Below are 18,893 nucleotides of genomic sequence, written 5' to 3' on the forward strand. Positions count from 1 at the left end.
TTCAGACAAGAAAACAATCAAACAAACAAAGAAACATCCTAACAACCATACTATGAATAACAGATCATGTAGAGTAGATTAAATTCCACTTCTGCTCCCCAGGAAGGCTTCACTAAGCGCTGCATGCATTACAAAACCCTGAGCTGACCCAATTAAGTCAATACTTCATCATCACTCAGAGTGACTACAAAGACTTCAAGTCTTACTTTGAAATTTTTTTTTTTTATCACTCTACCTCTTGCAAACACCAAGCGCAGTGTGGTCCAGAAAGCAAACAATCTTCACAAGTCACTGTGCTTTCCTGAGAACAGGTCCCTAAATTTAAATCCAAGAAGATAAAAGCCTGTTAATATTATGCTGAATCATTCAATTTATGAAGAAACTTGTCATTTAGAGAATGTGGGTGGTGAAAAATGCACATATTTAGCCATATTTAGGATTACTGATAAAATTTCTTCTTAACAGTAGTTCTATTGGTAAAAGATTAACTCTCCAATAAAGATTAAAACCTCAGAATTGCTGGCAATTAACATACCTCCTTTTGCGTGCTTTATGGGTGGCATTCACTTAGAACATGTTAACTTGTTCCCTCCAGTGCACCTGATAGAATGTTACATGTGTTTCTGGTATGGTGTAGGTAAGTCATTCCCCACATAGTCAGGGATATTAAAAGAACAGATTTATGCTCACTCTGTATGCTTAATATTGCTTCATTCAGCTCTGTAGATACTTGATATGATTTTTGTCCATTGTGTAACTACCAGAGAGACACTCAACCACATGTATAATAGGAAAGATTCTTAGCAGATCAAACTGTGATTAATGAAAACAAAATTGCTCGAATGTCTGTCTCTTTCAAACCTGTTGTGCTACATAATGACCACCAAATTGCAGATGAAATGGCAATGTAGCCCTACAGCAGCTGTCAAAGAAAGGTCATTAAATAGAAAGGAAAGATTAAATACAGAAGGCAGAAAGCTATTTTGTGTCAACTTCAAGCAAGAAACAATGAAAAATGGTTTGAAATGGATCTCCCTGCCCCTGAGCCTTACCTTGCACATAGTTATTTCTTTGCAGAAATAGGAAACAGAGGCAAAGCAATTCAATCCCCATTCGTTTTCAGTGCTGGCTGCATGACAAAAAAAAAAATAATAGCTTGTTAATTATGGTCTGCATAAAGGTAGACTGTCGTAAAACCCATGCATTCCTGGAGGGTATGTTTTCAGATGTCACGTACACCGGATCGCGAGGAAACTTCAACCCCAGCGGGACGGACCATGAACAAAAGTGAAAACAAGGGCTACCTGGGCAGGTAGGGAGGACAAGCTGTGCACACAGTAACGTGAACATGGTTATCACTTCCTTGTTTTCCTGGACTCCTTATAAGGCATACGGGGAAAATTCATTCAGGTGCGGATTTCTGTCTGTCCCAGTCACTCCGGGTCCTAGAGCAACCCAGCCCAGAGACCGTGTTTGCGCTGTACAACAGCCCTTCTAAAGCTCCTTCAAAAAACACGTTTAACTGTGCCCCGAGGGGAGATGGATCATTAAGATTGCCAAGTGAGTATACCTGGAGAAAAGAAAAAAATCCCAGTTTTTCAGATTTCCTGATATGGAGGGAAACTCATAAAGGGAATTGTGAAGGAAAAAACCCCAAACTAATCACAGATTAAAACTGAGGACTTTGCTTCACTACTTCAAGACACCAAGTACATTGATTTTATTAACATTCCAAACTGAAAGGGAAATGCTGCAGTTGTAGATTTTTTTAAATACATAGAAGGAGGAATAATTTTATTCGCAGTACAGCAACTGACTTGAAAAAAGAATCATGTCAGCCTTAACTCTGCCCAATAGGTGGCCGAATATTCTGCAGCACAGAAATAACTGCATAGCAAGTTATTGCTATCTCTCCTCCATCTTCCCAGCCTGAAATGAACACAAAATACGTATTTCTTACCACCTTATTAAAAGGAAATAAAATTCCTTATTTCCTGATTTCATGTCTTCCCATCTTTTATGCTCTGCTATTGTCTGTTTTAAAAATAAATTTTCAAGATAAGTCCTGTCTTTTCATAAGGATTTGCAATAGTCATAGTAGGGATGGGTCTGTATAAGTTAAATTCAACATGCCTGAAACATTCCTGGATATTGAGGCCAACTGGCACAGAAAGACTTGAGTTTATGATTGCAAACTGCCTATTGGGAGCATTCTAGCAACCAAATTGTGCCCAGAAATTGTTTGCAGAGAGTGTTGATTGGAAGAGGTCAGATTCATGCCAGGGAGCATTTTAACAGTCTAATAGCATAGACAATCTCCTTCTAGTGCCTGGAAATATTCCCAGGCACATCCAATTTTACTAGTATTTACACAGACTGTGGGTAGTTTCAATAGCAACTCACTCTGGATTACATCAGAGCCACCTTTGCTCTGCCCTTGTGTTCCCACCCCTTTGCTCTCACTAGTCATCGCTCGTGTCCAAACACGCCGCATCTCAAACTGATCCAACCAAAACCCAATCACCTTTTCTGGAGAAAGTGGAGGGCTGGTTTTCATCTGGCTTTGTCCCTTAAAACCTGTGGCTGCCCAGTCCAGAGTTTGAGGCAGAACTGGCAGGAAAGGTGAGAATATCTTGGGCCAAATTTAGCCCAGTTTAGGCTGTAGTGGAACTGTATCTTAACATTTCTATTTGCAACAACATTCCTAAATCTCCTTCAACTGCTCTCTATGCCTCAGAGTGCCCTTTGTAAAGCACTTGCTCAGCTGCAGCAATTTTATGTGGCATGAAAAAAGCATTGATTAGATTATGTTCCCTCAGTTTGTGAAGACACAACTCTGTGAGAACACTCTGTGTAATCACATAAGGTCAAAAAGAAGTGGAATCAACAAAAAGTGATTGCTCTTGCTAAGAAAAACATCCTCCTGTAACACGCCACTCAAATATCCTACTTCCCTGGGTCTGACTGGCATTTGTGTATGTGTCCTTTAAGATTGCTACTATATCTACAGCCTTGCAGCTGCCCAAAACCCAGTGCTTTCTCTTTCAGTGTAGAAGGTCACCTTATAGCTCTCAGGACAGGGCTCGGTGGCAGTGCTTCAGCCACCAGCAGTGTCTCAAACTAAGGACCAGCCAGATGAACAGCTGGCAATTAGCAACACTCATTCTTGGATTCAAGATATCAAACTTTGAAGTGTAGAGAGAATTAGTAATACAGCCTACATAAAACTTACAAATTCTGTGTGATATTATCAGTTCCCCACTTGCTTGTGAGGTAATATTTTATATAGGACTTGGCAAGAATAGCAGGGCTGGAGGCTAAGTGCCTGCCTCTGAGTGAGGTGGCTGCCAAACACTATCTGAACTAAGCCTTTCCTGAAAAAAATAGCTAAATTTCTGCAGATTATTAGGAATCTATTAGATTATTAAGAGATCAATTAGATCTCCCTGGATTGTCTGGAGAGAGCAGAGAAGGAGAAGAATGCAGTAGAATAAACAACAACAAAAAAACAGACAAGGGAAAAAAATCAAGAGCAGGAGCCTAAGAGAGGTCCTGAAAGAGAGACAGTGTGTACCAAGAGTAAACCTTGGGCAAGGTAAGAACGCCTAGACGGGAAGCAGACAGATGATTCTTGCTTTGAAACATCACCTGTGGAAATGAAAGGTAAGTTGACCAGGAAGTTCCTCTACTAGATCAATGCTTTGTTTGCTTTAATTATCACTAGAAGAGTAAAATCTCAATCTGGAGTAGCCATGCTGATGTGGGAATGATGTGTAAAATGCTTTGGGGTCATGGCATTACTTGATTTGACAGCAGGGTTCCTTCCCATTCTTCATAAGGTTTGCAATACAATCTCACAGTCAGTTAGCTAAACAATGAAGGCTGAAAAAATTTCTAAGCTTGAAACTTTGATTCATCTTTAAGGAGCTAGAGATGATGTGAATATCCACACAGTGGTGTGAGAGCTCTGCACAGAGGCCAGTCCAGCACAGACAGAAACCACACACAAGTACTGCACAGACACTGCAAGGACTGTCCTGTCTCTGTCTCTGCTGCAGTACAGATCTGACAATGCTTTAGGGAGAACTGGCAAATGCATTTCAAGAGGAAGCAATAATCCCTAGCAAACAGTTGTATTTAATGGGGAAATTCACAGTGAAGGTGAAAGTGACAAATCAGCAAAATCAGAAACTTTAGCTTCTTTAATTATTTTGCTGCTTTTGTTTCTGTTTTTTTTTTTTTTTTTTTTTTTTTTTTTGTTGTTTTTTTAGTTGATACATCTGCTCAGTCTTTCTTTATTAATCATCATGGTGGGACATGGGTATTGCTCCAACAGAAAATGACATCCATTCAAAGAAACTGCTGTAAGCATTTGAGTCCTGTATCAATGACCTGGATCTTGCTGAAAGCAAAGGTCTGAACATACAGGGATGGAGCTGCTTTATTCCAGCTCCTGTGTTTTGGGGTGTACTAATATCATATCCCATTAGGGTACAATATCAGTATATGCTAATATACTAATGAAACAGAGCTGCCACAGAGCCCAGACAGATGTGGTCTCTCCTACCCTCCAGGTGCTGTTTGCAAGAGGTTACACATGATGGAGTGCAGTTTTGGAAGAAGAGGGAGGGTGTCTGTAGCCTCTTGGAGGGTCGCAGGAGAAGGAGAATCACACAGCGGAGAGGAATTTTCCCCTCCAGCTCTGAGCAAAACAAGGTGTTGGGAATTGGTGACTCAGGTTGTGATTCATGCTCTGGTCTCCTCTTGTTTCCGGAGCTGTGTGTTGCTGTTAGAGGAGGGCAGGGAATGAAGTCAACAACCTGAATCTGACCAAGCAGAGGGGCAGAGGAGGGAGGAGGGACTGCTCTCCAACTGTACAGTGAGCAGCAGGCAGGAAACTCAGGGTGTTTTCAACCTGTATTCACCATGCCCACAGCTCTGGCCTGGCTGGTTCCAGCCAAGGGCGTGAGGAAACCTTTGTTCTCAAGTTTTTGGCATGGGTGAGCAACATGAAAGATTTGTTTGCTTTTCAGATTTGAAAACACTCTCACACTCAAAGAGAAATAATCAGACCTCTGAACTGCAGAAGGGCTCAGGCAGAACTCATAGGAAAATGGCATGGGACTGCCAACCAGCCCACAACACTCAAATTATGCCAGGGACTTCCACACATCCCGTCAAATCTCACCTCGTTTTTTGTTTGTTTTTTCTTGTTTACATGGCACCCCTTGCTTTCCCTGCATTATAAGAATGTGGGGCAGACACAGCTGAACAAGATCAGTGCAGGTGGGTCATCAAGCTGGGGATGGGAACTATACACTGAGCTCCACAGCTCCTCAGACCCCTGCACTTTAGCTGAAGAGCTTTCCAAAACTTACTTTGTTCAGATTAATGCTAAATTCAAACCAGACCTGCAGCCCCATCACAGAAGGGACAAGGTGACGGCCTTGCTGTTGCAGCAGCACCAAGGGAAAGGCAACCCTGTGTCCCAGCCCTGCAGCAGGCCAAGCTTGCTTTTGGAAAAGAATGTAAGGCTGGGTAAACACAATGTCTTCAGGCCTGACCACTCATATGTAAATTCTAAACTATGGAGCTGGGATTAAATCACTTGAAAAAAGGGATTCTGCTCTGGTTTTTGCACAGAAAATAATTTTATAGCTGACCTTCCTATGCTTAGACAGAAGTATAGTGTTTGTTAAAACACAGGGCTTGAATAAGGTTATTTTAGAATAGCCAAAACAGAATGCTTAGCCTAGAACCCAAGCAGCTGGTAAATAGTGAGGAGAGTGGGCTCAGGTACTGCATGAAAGCAGCTCCATTTCTGCATTTCTGGAGGCTCCTGGAGCTGTTCTGGGCTGGGCCAGTTTGGTTCCATGTGCAGACACCCAGAGCCCAGGCCATGCGTCCTTGCCAGCAGCTGCTGTCTCTTTTTGGAAAAAGATCAGAATTTATGGTTTCAGAAGCCTTTTGTGCAGAGTGCTGCCATCTTATGGCTACTGTGCTCCTCTGGAGGAGGAAAATGAGCACTCTCAGGTGTGAAAAAGGTGATACTGAGAGTCCTATTACCTTTTAACAATATTGTGACTTAGATAAAAACCTTTGGAGATATTAACATCTTTGTAAAACTATGTATTCACTTATGTGAGAATTTTAAATTTTTTGCATCCTTTTTTCAAATTCCATCTCTCACATTAAACAGAACATTACTTCCATTGTCTTTGTAATAAGCTTGGTTACAAGCTTCTGAAGTGTCAGGAATTATTTGCAATATCTTTATCAGAGGTAATTATTACTGTACTTTATAAATCTTGCCTTATTCTTATGTGTTTCTTCTGAAAGCAGGAAGGAAATTTAAATCAAGAGTGTCTGCTCACATGCAAACAGGAACATTGGAAAAACAATATTACACAGAATGATTACTGCTTCTACAGTTCTTAAAATACTCCTCAGAATTGCCAATATTAAATATCTAATAAACCCATGCAAAACTAGAAATATATAAATAGAGCCACCTCTAAATAAAAATAAAATCAAACTAAATAAATTCCAAGTATTTTGCTGAGAAATACCAAAAGAATAAGGCAGAGCAGATTTTCTCTAACAAGGTTTTTCAAGAGTTTAAAATGATTAATCATATAAATGCTGTCAATAATATTAGATCCACTGATATCTCATCCTTCTTATCTCATGTTTGTTGTGCTCTAGTTTGACACTTAGCAAACAGATTTATGAAAATTTTAAACCAATCTTTAAAAATAGTTAATTCTTAACATTTTGTAGCATGTCAGTATGACACAGGCCACAGAGTCATGCTTTCAGAACCAATAAATCAACAGAAATTTCAAAAAATGCTATTGCCACAGTAATAAAAAGGAAAGGGCACAAGATTGCAAAGGCTCTTATAGAAACTGAAAATGTTTCCTTTCACCTTACACAGATGTCCTAATAAACTTACGGAAATCCATCATAAATCTTGTCAGACTGCTTGACTCTCTGGCAGAGAGGCAAAGTGGCTCTACTCACCTTTATGCAAGAGCTACGTGAATTGTATCATCCAATTTGCAAGCAAATAACTTCCATTTTACTGAGATACCCACACCTACAGTGGTTTGTCCCTGTCACTCTTACTAGAAGACTGTTTCAGGGACTTTGCTCTTCTCATGGCTGGAAACTGCCTCAGCTCCAGCCTGGATTGACTAACTTTCAATATATATCCGTTTATTTTAATGACAACATTGTCTGGCAACTTAAATAGCTTCTTTCCTCCCTAGTATTTGCCCTGCCCTTCTTTCCCCTCCCATTGATGTATTTATAGAGAGCAATTGTGTATCCCTCATTCTTCGTTTTGTGCCATACTGCTTTTCTGCGTTTCCTTCAATGTACTTTCCTAATTATGGCTGACAGACTGTTCTCAGCACCCAGAGGAGCCTCCTACAATGGTGTTTGTACCCAGGTATCCCTTCTTTAAGTCTCCTACATGATATCTAAGGAGAACCATTTTGGCTTTTCCCATGGCTCCACCTCAGTTCTCTCAGGATCCTTCCACAACTTACCAGGACAATCTGGTCTTCCTCTTACCCAACCAACTCACCACAATTTACAACAGAAATCATTTCTACCTCAGTCTGGTGTGATCCAGCATTTGCACTATTAAATTCTACTTGACACTTCCAGGTTCCTGTTCTTTCATAGTTTTCTGTATTTTATCTTCACACAATTGTTTATAATTTCTTGCAAAATGCATACGAAATTTCCAGATTACTAATGTTGGTTAATCAAGCTGTAGATTACTTTTTTCTCTGCCTTTTCTCTCTCCTTTGTTTTGGGAGATCTTTAAAGCAAAACTTCCTGATCCTTCACCTGAAAATTTATTTTTTCTTCTTTGAGCAATTTAGGATGGAAAACAAACACCACTTCACTATAAGCCTACTGCACCTTGTTAATAAATTTTTCAAGATGGTAAATGTTAGCTTTTATTTTTACAGATGCTCCCATTTTTCTCCAAGATCTGGACCATCACCTTTAAAGAAAAAAAAAAGAGCATTTTTTTGGTTTGGGCAGTATATACACAGTCTTTAATCTCTACTAGAGAGAGAGTACTTGCCACCTACCAGACTCCCTTTTACTTGTGTGATAGGAAAAACTTTCACTTTTTCAAATATTGTTACAGATGGTATGTCTGCAAACTTGACAGATCTGACTGCACCCTCTGCTTCCAGGTTCCCAAAATACCATTTTCACTGATGATCTGGTATGGTGGGGGCTTTCACTCTCTTTGCTAACTCCTAATATTTTAATTTCTTTTTAAGGATTTGTAAGGTGCTAGCACTCTTCATTTTCTCCTTACAAATTACAGATTTTTAAATTCTTATTTAAATTAAATTTTAATAGGTTTGGAACCTTCATCCAATTAATATCACTAACTAATTTCTTTAGGTACAATACTTCACAAGGACAAATTTTGAGAAACCAACAGCCCTGTTCTCGTTCATTCTTTCATTTATTTTCAATTTAACCAAGCTGGGATAACTTTAGCTAGGTTATTTTCTACCATCAGCTGCTCTATGTCATCACTACCTAACAAAGATCACCTAGAATAGCATCATGGCAGCCCAGTGACTGCTTGCTGATGAAATTTGCCAGCTATTACACCCTGGAATAACTGGCTCTACTGTTATCACAAACATTTGCTTTATACTCTATTTCTGACCAGTTAAAATCTCCTGCAGTGAGGCAATGCTTGGGAGCTTCTCTTTCATGCTTGCAGTCATCTGAGTTAGACCTCTCTGGAAAATGTTGCTCCTTGGTGGCCCTTCAGAAGACCTTTACCTTGACAGATTCCATTCTGCCCAGGCCACCCATCTCTGGTTTTATTTCTAGTTTTCTTAAAAAACTACACATTATTTTAAGTGTGTTTCAGTCATAGGTCACCTATCCACCATCCTTCACTAATCGTAGAAGTTTTGGGGTCACCTTGGATCCTGCAGCTCTAGCCTGCATTTGCAGTTTTTGTACACAAACTTCTCAGCTCGTCTTCTATGACAATATGCAAATTATTTTTAAAGTGTCCCATCCCTTTTATTCCTAACACCCAGGCCACACACACCACATTCCTATAAATGGACATGTCAATGTCCTTTTTTCTCCCATCTGATATTTCTTTCCCTAACTTATTCACCATGCTTTACTTTTCAGAACCAGGCATCAAAATTACTTACAAGTGTCCCCCAACATCCTCTCCTATTTCTTAGAATTATTTTACTGATTACACTGGTGTGTGTGTGTATACATATATATGTGTGTATGTTATTATCATCTATTATTTTGTAACATTCTACATGATCTGTTAAACTATAATGATACCAGTTGTAGCAATCTTGGTTCCAGAAAATCAATGCCATGTTTGCTCCAACAGAGTTCATCCAGTTTGTGTGAAAAAATCCTCCTTCTTCTCAAAAGTTAATTCCTTACAACACTCCTCATAACACCAGTTCTTAAGACATCTGCTGCTCTTTATTATCTTGCATGCTTTAACACACCCTCTTCAGGAATGAAACCCTGCAGTGGGAGCTTTTCCTTCAGGACAAACCTACTCACACAGATTTCCTCTGTTTTTGTTCTTTCCACCACTCATTCCTTTCGTTTTTTATCCTACAATGTGATCTGGTACAGATATTTCATCCCATAAATGATTGCACTGCCAGTGGCACTAAAACAGCTTCTGTTTTATAAATGGAATAAATAATAAACGGCATGCACTTACTATGTGTACATTTTCCTTGAATACAATAATTTTAGCTTAAAACTATGCTCCGTACTGCTGAACTTATATTTATGAGGCAGTTTTAAAATAGCTTCTGTTAAAATAAATATTTTTGCATGAAAGAGCTAAAGTGAAATCTTGAATATACTTTTGAACTTGAGTAGCTTTGTGAAATGTCTCATCAGTTCTCCTGGAGATATTTTAGTCATTGGGAGTTAATCATTACCTGAAATTATGGGACAAACCTATTCAAAGCCAGTCTACCATGTAGTGTTGTGTTAGGGAAGAAATGCAGACACTGACTCATAGGTGTCAGCTATTTATTCAGTCAGTTATGATGTGATTCTTTCCAACATTATTTTTCTTTTGATCTATAGTGAGATACTGATCTGGTGGATGAGATTTTCTCAGAGCAAGACCCTGTCTACCCTAATCAATAGAGACATTTGTGTGTTAAACTACCAGAGGGACACCACAAAATTTTAAAACAGTACAAGAAGAAGGTAAAGAGATCAGTGAGTTAACATTAATCTGGAAGAGGCACCTGAGTGCCCTCTAAAATCAGAAAAATTGTGCTCAGCAATGTCTGAGAGCAACAGAAAAAACCAAGAAAAAATTCAAACCGGTCAAACACTGGTTTGCTCCCAGGACCATGCCAAGTCATGGGTAGGGCAACAATCAAACCTCCAGGGAAGAGCAGGCACAGGGCTTGGGCTGACACACAGGAGGTGCCTCCCTCTGCAATTTCCATAGACACAGTCAAGAGCAAACTGGTTCCTAACTTGGGCCTATCAGATGCTCCAGAGCACATTTTCTTTCTATACTACAAAGCCAGGCAAGTTCCTCTCTAGCTGTGTAGTGTGTCAACTTTCTTGCATCCAGGGAAAACAGAAACACCTTCTTCTGCCTGTGTCATATTAATATGAAGATTAGACAAGATGGATACATGAAATAGCAGTCTAAAATCATGGTAAAAATCTGAATTTAGGTTATCTGATAGTGTCAGCACTTGTGGAAAGTGCTATTTGTCACATTCTCATGATGTCATAGTTTTCTGTCTAATTTTGTGAAATTTGATCAATATTCACAGTTTTAAGCAAACAGAGAAGTAAACAAAACCATTGCAGTTATTTATTGACTGTGCTGACACAGAGCTATTCATGATGCCTGTGCATCACATTACTGATAAAAACACTCATTTTTACTAGGTCTCCTACATCATCAGCTTGCTCAAGGGGAGTAATAAAACCTATTTTTCCTTTATCCTGAACCAATGGTTATGTTCTTATATGTTACCATCTGATCTCTCCTGATCACTTTAAAAGGAGTGTTTTTCTCTTCTTTCCCTGCTGCTTAAAAATCCCCTCTAAAGCTTATTTGCTGTGCTTGTGGGTTGAGCAATGACAGCTGGATTTAGCTCATGCTTCTGAACTTGCATATTAACTAATCTTTCAAGACTTGGCCTTTTGCTGACCTTCTTCTAAGTTCATGGTTTTTAGGGTGCATAATTTCCTTCATGAACCTGGTACTGTGCTGCTTCTGTTGTTACAGTGAAGCTTGAGGAAGGTCGTGCCTCAGAAATTTCTCTCCTCTTACAACTAGAACAAATCCAGGCTCAGAATCAGACAAAGCATCACAACCTCCAACCTGGGGAGCCTTCCTGGCTGAGGAAATTCCTCAGTACAGTTCTTGTGGCAGAAATCTGACAATCTCTATCTGTTTACAATGTCTATTAGCACTCTGAATAACAGCACAGGCACCACAGAGGCCTTGACTCTATTCCACAAGGATGGCAGGTAAATATTGCCAAAAAACCAGTCCACTGTCAGGAGCAGGGGATTTCCAAATCTGAGCCTGAAAGCCTGGGTGGAGGACAGCCAAGCGCAAGAGATGTGGAAGCCAGGAAAGGGTCAGAAAAGGAGCAAATCTTGCTGAAGCTGATTTTAAACAACCATTTGAGATATTGGCTGTGGCTGTAATATCCACCACTGTTGGATGAGATTAATTGCTGCTAGCATGGTTCTCAAGGAGGGAAGAAGCACCTTCTAAAGATGCCAAGGTTCATCATTCCAAGAAGGTTTTCTGCCCCGGGGAGAAGCGGCACCATTTGTATTCTCTACCCCCAGACAGTTCCACTGAGGGAAGAAAAACCAATTTCTCTATGATCCTCATAAGACACTTCTGCAGACACAGCCAGGAGGCTTTATCATACAAGTGCCATCCCTAAGCAGTCTGGCAGAGCCTCATTGCAGGGGCAGCTAGTGCTGAATGAAACCTCATTTGGACCAGGCTCTACCTCCCACACAAGTGGCTGCAGAAGGCTGAAGATTGCCCCACCAGCCTTCAGGGTCCCAGCGATGGGAAACAAACCCTAAGGAGATGCCTGTCCTCGGGCTCACAACTCTGTACCCCAGGAAAAGGATGAGATCCACTGCCAGAGCACCACTACTCCAGTTCTGCTCTGCTAAACACTGTCTGCTTTGGGTGCTACTGGAAGAAAGTGCTGAATACAGACAATCAGATGGATTTGTGTTTTCTTATGTATAAGATACCAGAGAGCAAGGCAGATGAGAGTTTTGAAAACCATTGAGGTGCTAACCAGGTCACAGATGTCAAATTTAAGAAGTATATTCCTATCTTCCTAAGCTTTAAAAAAGAAATTTTGTTAATGACAGGACTGGCATTTCATGCACTTCCCCAAGCTCCTTCACTCTTAACTGATAGCATGAATGTTTAATTAAAGCTTTGGCAGAGAAGTAGATCAGGACTGCTGTATCATTTTCCCCTCAAGGCGTGCTTCAGCAGGCTGATGCAGATTGCTTATTCTCTGAGATATATCAATATTGTAAGGCACCATGTGTCAGGCTGAACACATTAAAGGCTGTGTTAAATTTTAACATAGGTCATGAATCACTTAAACTAATTCAGCCAACCAGAATTAGTATGAAAATATGAGTAACAAGGGGCTGTTTTTTGTTCTGGTTTTATATAAGCAGGAGGATGAGGCACCTGAGGTTCATACGCAACAACAACTGTAACTCTGTTTATGTAGGAATGATTCAAACATTTGGATCACAATGCAGAAAGACCTTAATTTTCATTTAGTTGAAAACCTCATTATAGCCTTCTGAGAATTAAAATTTGGACAGCTTGGTTTGGGGGAGCCTTCTAAGACCATTAACTCTCATATAAAATAATAAAGAGTGTATATGAAACAAAGCATTTTTAAAATAAGTTTTCCCTGACATCTCCTGAAGACAGAACAAGGAATGTTCAAAGTGAACACTGCCTTAATTAGTTTTTCTCTTTTTCGCCATTTATTGGCATTGTTAGCTAAATTTTCTTACAAAGGTGTTCAACTGCAAATTTATTGTGGGTTAAATTGCAAACATAGTCATTAAAGTGCACTAAATAGTCCTTTGGCTTTACTTGCACAAATAATGACTGTATGCTCTACACAGCATGATGAGTATTTACAGGATCTTACATACTTTGAGCAATATATCATCATGATTCACCATTCTTTATCTCTATTTATTTTTGCTGATTTTGCTTCTTTTATAGCTCACCTCTGTCTAGACCAGCACACAACTCCTTCTAAACACAAGCTTAACCACACCTAGACATGCAAGCTCAGCTGGGCTAAGAGGCGATGTTTTCATCATATTAACAGTTTGCCTTTCTATTTCAGTAGCATGGAAATAAGCTTGTTCTCTGAAAAAAAACCCTTTTATTTTTTCCTTCTTGTTGTAGGATGTGCATTGATGAAGCATCTGACAATGACATACACTGAGGACTATTATTGAAAGCACTTGCTGCAATGATTTACTCATTCACTTTCTGCACATTCTTGGTAAGCCTGTGGTATCTCAGAACCCGTTCCTGTCACTGGGGACAGCACAGAAGCACTCACTGAGCCTGAAGGAAAGGCACGGCTTGTGGCATTGGGAATAGCAGTAGCTCCAGAGTGAAGGAGCATTGTTCAGAAGTGGCACAATCATCAGAGCTGGTGCACAGCACAAGCAGGGCTGGGAGCACTGCAGCCAGAGCTGCAAGCACCAGGTCTGTTCAGAGCCCTGCCTTTCCCCAGGGATGGCATCTTGCGAGCGCCTTCATTAACCGCTGACAGCAGACAGACTGGGAGCGACAGGGAAACACTCGTCAGATGGCCCCAGCCACAACTGAGGAAAAGCACAGAAGAGATAACTGGCAAGTGTGGAGCTTTCCTCGCTGTTCAGGAGAAGTTAGGCACATCCCTGAATGCAGTGCTCTGTTTCTTTCCTTTCAGCAGGGCGTACAGAGTTGCTCAGCACAAAGGGTGCTGCTGTCAATTCAGTGCACCCTTGGAATCTACCCAGGCTGTAGAACATGGCATCTAAATTCCAGACCGGTTGCTAGTTGTAAGGAAACCCCCCAAATATCTTGGCATTTGTTTCTTTCAATAATCAGGAGAAGAGAGCCACCAAGCCTCATTACCTGTCATTGAAATCCTTGCTGTATGTGACCTCTTGCACTGTCAATGGAACTTCCCTCACTGCATGGCCAGCAGGATGAGTGTTCTCCTTGGTGTCCCCAAGGCATTTACTCACAGAACAGGGTCACACAGCCCAAACTGCCCATATCCTTAAAACCAGGGCTCCTCACTCCATCCACAAGTTTAAAAACCTACATCCTTATTGAACCAGCTCTGAGGTTGTTTGCCTGCCCATGCCCTCCACCCTTCAAAAGGTCTTACTAACAGCTAAAGACCCGAAAGACAAGGCTTTCTACACACAGGTACTTCCTCATTTGCTCCAAAAATTTACAGAAAAATGTGTTGCCTTACCTGTTGCTCCCCAGGGCACTTGAACATTTCTCGTGTGCAGAGCAGATTCCCTGGCACTGCAGACATCCTTGCGCTGCAGCCTAGTTTTCTCAGGATCACAGAGAGCTTCTCTTTTTCCACATGGCAGCTGCCTTGCTTCTCACCAGCTCTGAACTCAAGCCTCTGTTTTAAAAGCACTCCACCATCCTGCTCCTTCAAACTTCACTTTTCTCTGTGGGTTCTCCAGGCTCACCCAGTGTCTGTGTTTCAAATATTAATACTTTGATTACTGTCTTTCTTCAGCAGACATTCTACTCTCCAAACCCTATCTCCTATAGAAAGCCTGACAAAAACTGGCCTAAAATGCCATTAGTCAAAATCCTGTTCTTCCCAGAGGAAACACTACTGGTCCTTCATAACCAAGCAGCTATTTATAGGAATGGTGACAGTGTGTCTAACCCCACAGTACAATGAGAATGAGGCAGTCCAGACAAGACAGGATGATAGAGGCTGTTCATAAAATCAAAACTGGAATTTATGTGCTGTACGTCAATAGGGATGTAAGCAACCACTTTCTTTTCCCATTTCAGAGGGAAGAAATAGAGGTCCTCTTAGCACAGGGATACACAACACAGTCACTGGAATAATTAAGTTTTGTATCTGTTATAATCCTAATCTCCCCTCTTTCTGCAGGGCAGTGCTTCCACCTCACAGGCACCTGCTTTCACACTTCCCAAAGGAGTTTCTTCCTCATAAACATTGTATGTTCATCTTAATAGACATAAAACCAGGTTCTTTGATCTGAGCAGCAAAACACAATTAGTTTGGGATAGAGAACAGAGGAAACCCAGACAAGCCCCAGACAAAAGCAGAAATGGCAGGGAGGCAGAATTACCTTAGGGAATGCACAAGGAAGCATCGGTGCCAGCTGGGTTACAAATCAGAGCAGCAAGCAGCTGTAACACTCTTCTAAGGAGCTGGGTGGGAAGCCAGGCATAAAGAGCAGAGGCAGCCCAGTGCTCACATCATTTCCCTGGGCAGTAGTTAAGGAGCTGGGGAAGCACTGTAAAAGAAGAGAACAGACATAAAAAATAGCCAGAGATGAAGAGAGGATCTAAAATTGTCCTTGGAATGCACCTAGTTGAGAATTAGAAAAACCTGTGAAGAGGCAGGGAAATGGCATTTCTTGGGGTGGGGCTGGAAGCTGCAGTGCCTGGGGCACCCCACAGTGGCACAGTGGGCTCAGCAGGGCCCTTCCCATGGCCAGGCTGCTCTGACATGGGGGCAGACCCCACAGGTCCCAGCTGAGGACCCCTCACCACCAGTACTGACACTTTCCCTCTACCTACAGCAGTGAATAAAGCCGCCAGCCCATCTCTTCAGGACACAAAGAGGAAGAAAACCAGCTCCTGTTCCGCCCTGTCTCAGCATGCCTGGCTGGGGCACAGCCCTTTGGAGGCAAGAGCCCCCTGTGCTGACTCTGGCCATGCTGAAGCCCTGTGGGATGTGCTGCCATGGAACTGACACCTTGTACTGTCCTCTTCCCCTCTCCTGCCTGCCAAGCAATGAAGCCCCTGAGCAACCTTCACCCCCTTTGAGCGGCGCTGTGCCCAAGCCCAGGCTGCTCTCGGCAGCTGGGGAGCACAGAGGGAGGGAAGGGGAGGCTGGAGAGGGGCTGGGCTGCCCTGACAGCCACGGGGGAGAGCAGCAGCTCAGCAGCACCAGAGACCTGCCCTGCCTCTCCCAGGGCCAGCAGCCCATCTGCCAGGGGCTGATAGGCTTTGGAGATGCGTACATTGCACAACCAGAAAGAACTTCTTGAGCCACCAACATTAATGGGGCACTAGGTCTGTGACAGAATAGGGAATTCAATTACATACCTTTAAAAATTGAATATAAATAGCTACAGAATGGCTTGCTAAGAGTAAATAGCAATAAAACTTCTCTACCAAATGTGAAAAAATCACATAAAAAGAGAATGACAAAACTCTTCCCCATTGTGCTTGCCTACTACACACCTTCCAAAAGACATGGCTGGATTTTGGCCTTGATCCCTGGAGGAATATATTGCCAATAACTAGAAGAGATTTTGTACTTAGATGTGTACTTCAGGAAAAAAATATTACCCAGGTTGTCTGCAGCTGTAGCAACTCATTACCATAATTTTAATTATTTTTTTTCTTCATACAGGCACAGAATTAAAAATCAATTTCCTTCTTAAATAAAAATCTGAGGCTGGATACATCCCACACATAATTCTGTAATTTCAGGTCCCCTTGATTGATTATTTCTTCAGTAATCCCTAAGGATCTAGAGTGGAAAACTTGAAGGGAAAGAGGATGTTTGTCAAACACAACTATGTGGTGCCTTAATGCACAAATAATAACTAAGACCAGAAAATATTTTGCCTGCAATAAAATGCAGACTCTCTTAATCCCCAGAAATTCACTCTTTTCTTCAGAGCAAACATTTATTGGTAATATACACTTCCCTGAACTAGGTAAAACTCACAGCTGCAAGAATAGTGGTGGTAAACCAGAGGACCAGACATGAAATGAACAAAACCATATGTAAAATTATTTTTGAGAGGCTCAATGAAATTAAATGCTGTCATTGCTTAAGACAATCTACCTCACAGTCTGTATTAAGTTTGCCTAGATGCATCCCTGAGAGAAAAATATGTAGCTGCCTGGCATAAAACACAGAGATACAGAAACCAAACAAACTCCCATGTGAGAAATTTATCAAAGCAGGGAGAATAAAATCCTTCATACCTTTGTTATACAGAATTAAGTAATAGAAATACCTGAATATTTTATGGGGCAGATTAATCTGAGATATATTTTTTCGAGGCCAAAAACCTCAGGCCTACATCCTTGAAGATATTTACTTAATTTTGGTCAAGGTTTACTTAAACCTTTTGGTCAAACAAGTGCTAAATTAAGTTACATCACTTTACATCCTGAAGGACAAATACAGCCTTTACATGATTTGTCATTATAAAAGATGCTGTGGGTAGTGATGGAAGCACTTCATATGTTTTTACTGCTATTACAGTGTGGCTTCAATCAGAAGAAGATCAATAGAACTTTGTAGTAGAAATTGAACAAATATCCTATGTATATATAAAACTCATATCCAGAAATTCAGCCCAGGCAAATTAATTCTATAGCAGGAGAGGTAAATTTTACACAGAAGTTGCTGGAGAGGAGGCATGGCAGCGGGGATGGGCTCAGAGCATGGTGCAATCTGTAAGTAAAGAGCGCCTGAAGGATGAGTGGACTGAGGAGGGACTTTGTGAGGCTTCAGGAGGGGATGAGCTTTGCCCCTCTGGTGAGCGGACTGCTGAGCACTGTGCTGGGGACAAATGCAGGCACCACCCAGGGTCTGCCCCAGACCAAACACAGAGCCAGAAATCACTGCTCAAACAGAACTGAGCAGTAAATACACGAGTTTTATTATATCAGTCATAAGCCTGGGTGAAGTGAAATGTAATGTAGTGCTAATAGACTCAAAGTATCTGTAAGAAAAATTTAAATCAGAATATGATATTTATAATTAATAAAACAGGTAACTATTGTACCATGCAATAAATGGTTACAGGTCTCATGCAGGACTGAATTATTAATAACACCACAGATAATTTCATTGCAATGCTATTATTTTTTTTAACATGCTCAATGCAGTAAAATGTCTAAATAAACCTATTATTATTATTATTATTATTAATAATAATAATAATAATAATCATCATCATCATCATCTTATTATTATTAAGGCTGCATAAATGAGCACTAGTGTTTAAAAAAAATCAAAGATATTAAATTCATTAATAGTGGAGCAACACTGACAAAACAGCTAAACTTCAAACATACTATTTTCCTAGCCAAATCAATTTCTGAAAAATCTTACAAGGTAAAGGATATACCACTATACCTTTCATGTTTTTTATGCAAATTATGAAAATAAATGATTTTTAACTAATTTATATGTATTTCATGATTAATTATATTCTCTTTTGCAGCCAGCATGTTATTTTATTAAGAAATTTGTTGGAATCACAGGGAAATTGTTTAAAAAATATTTTTTTAATTCATCAGTTGAACATACTTTTTAATATTATTAGCTGCAAATTAGAGTGGTAACAGGAACAGACCTAGAATATGTGCTCTGAAGCCTATAATGATGCATTGCACTACTTACCATTCAGGACAGACCTTTCAATTCAGAAAGTGCTGAATGCATTACCAGGCCCATTGTCCAGAACCTCTGCCAGACATATCATTTGTCTCTATTGTGGTAATAAAGAGATTCCTGGCATTCTGC

General features: G+C 40.7%; 1 protein-coding gene across 5 annotated transcripts in view; it reads right to left on the reverse strand.

Moving 5' to 3' along the window:
- ITGB6 (integrin subunit beta 6) overlaps positions 1-18,893 on the reverse strand; it is a 50,127-nt gene extending 31,234 nt beyond the window's left edge. For 2 of the 5 annotated variants that reach the window (XR_010028553.1, XM_063161975.1), the window contains exons 1-3: positions 1,238-1,366; positions 1,053-1,129; positions 236-315 (exon numbers count right to left, since the gene is read on the reverse strand). Coding sequence is in view for 4 of the 5 variants with exons in the window: in XM_063161975.1 (XP_063018045.1) it covers positions 236-315; positions 1,053-1,113 (141 nt within the window). In the remaining variant the exon portion in view is untranslated. Of the gene's footprint in view, positions 1-235; positions 316-1,052; positions 1,130-1,237; positions 1,368-7,023; positions 7,149-14,588; positions 14,828-15,462; positions 15,631-18,770 lie in introns of those variants that run through there. The other 3 variants (XM_063161976.1, XM_063161977.1, XM_063161978.1) reach the window with 3 other exon arrangements.

Source organism: Melospiza melodia, chromosome 8 (assembly GCF_035770615.1).
Source record: "Melospiza melodia melodia isolate bMelMel2 chromosome 8, bMelMel2.pri, whole genome shotgun sequence".
In the NCBI taxonomy this organism is placed as follows: Eukaryota; Metazoa; Chordata; class Aves; order Passeriformes; family Passerellidae; genus Melospiza; species Melospiza melodia.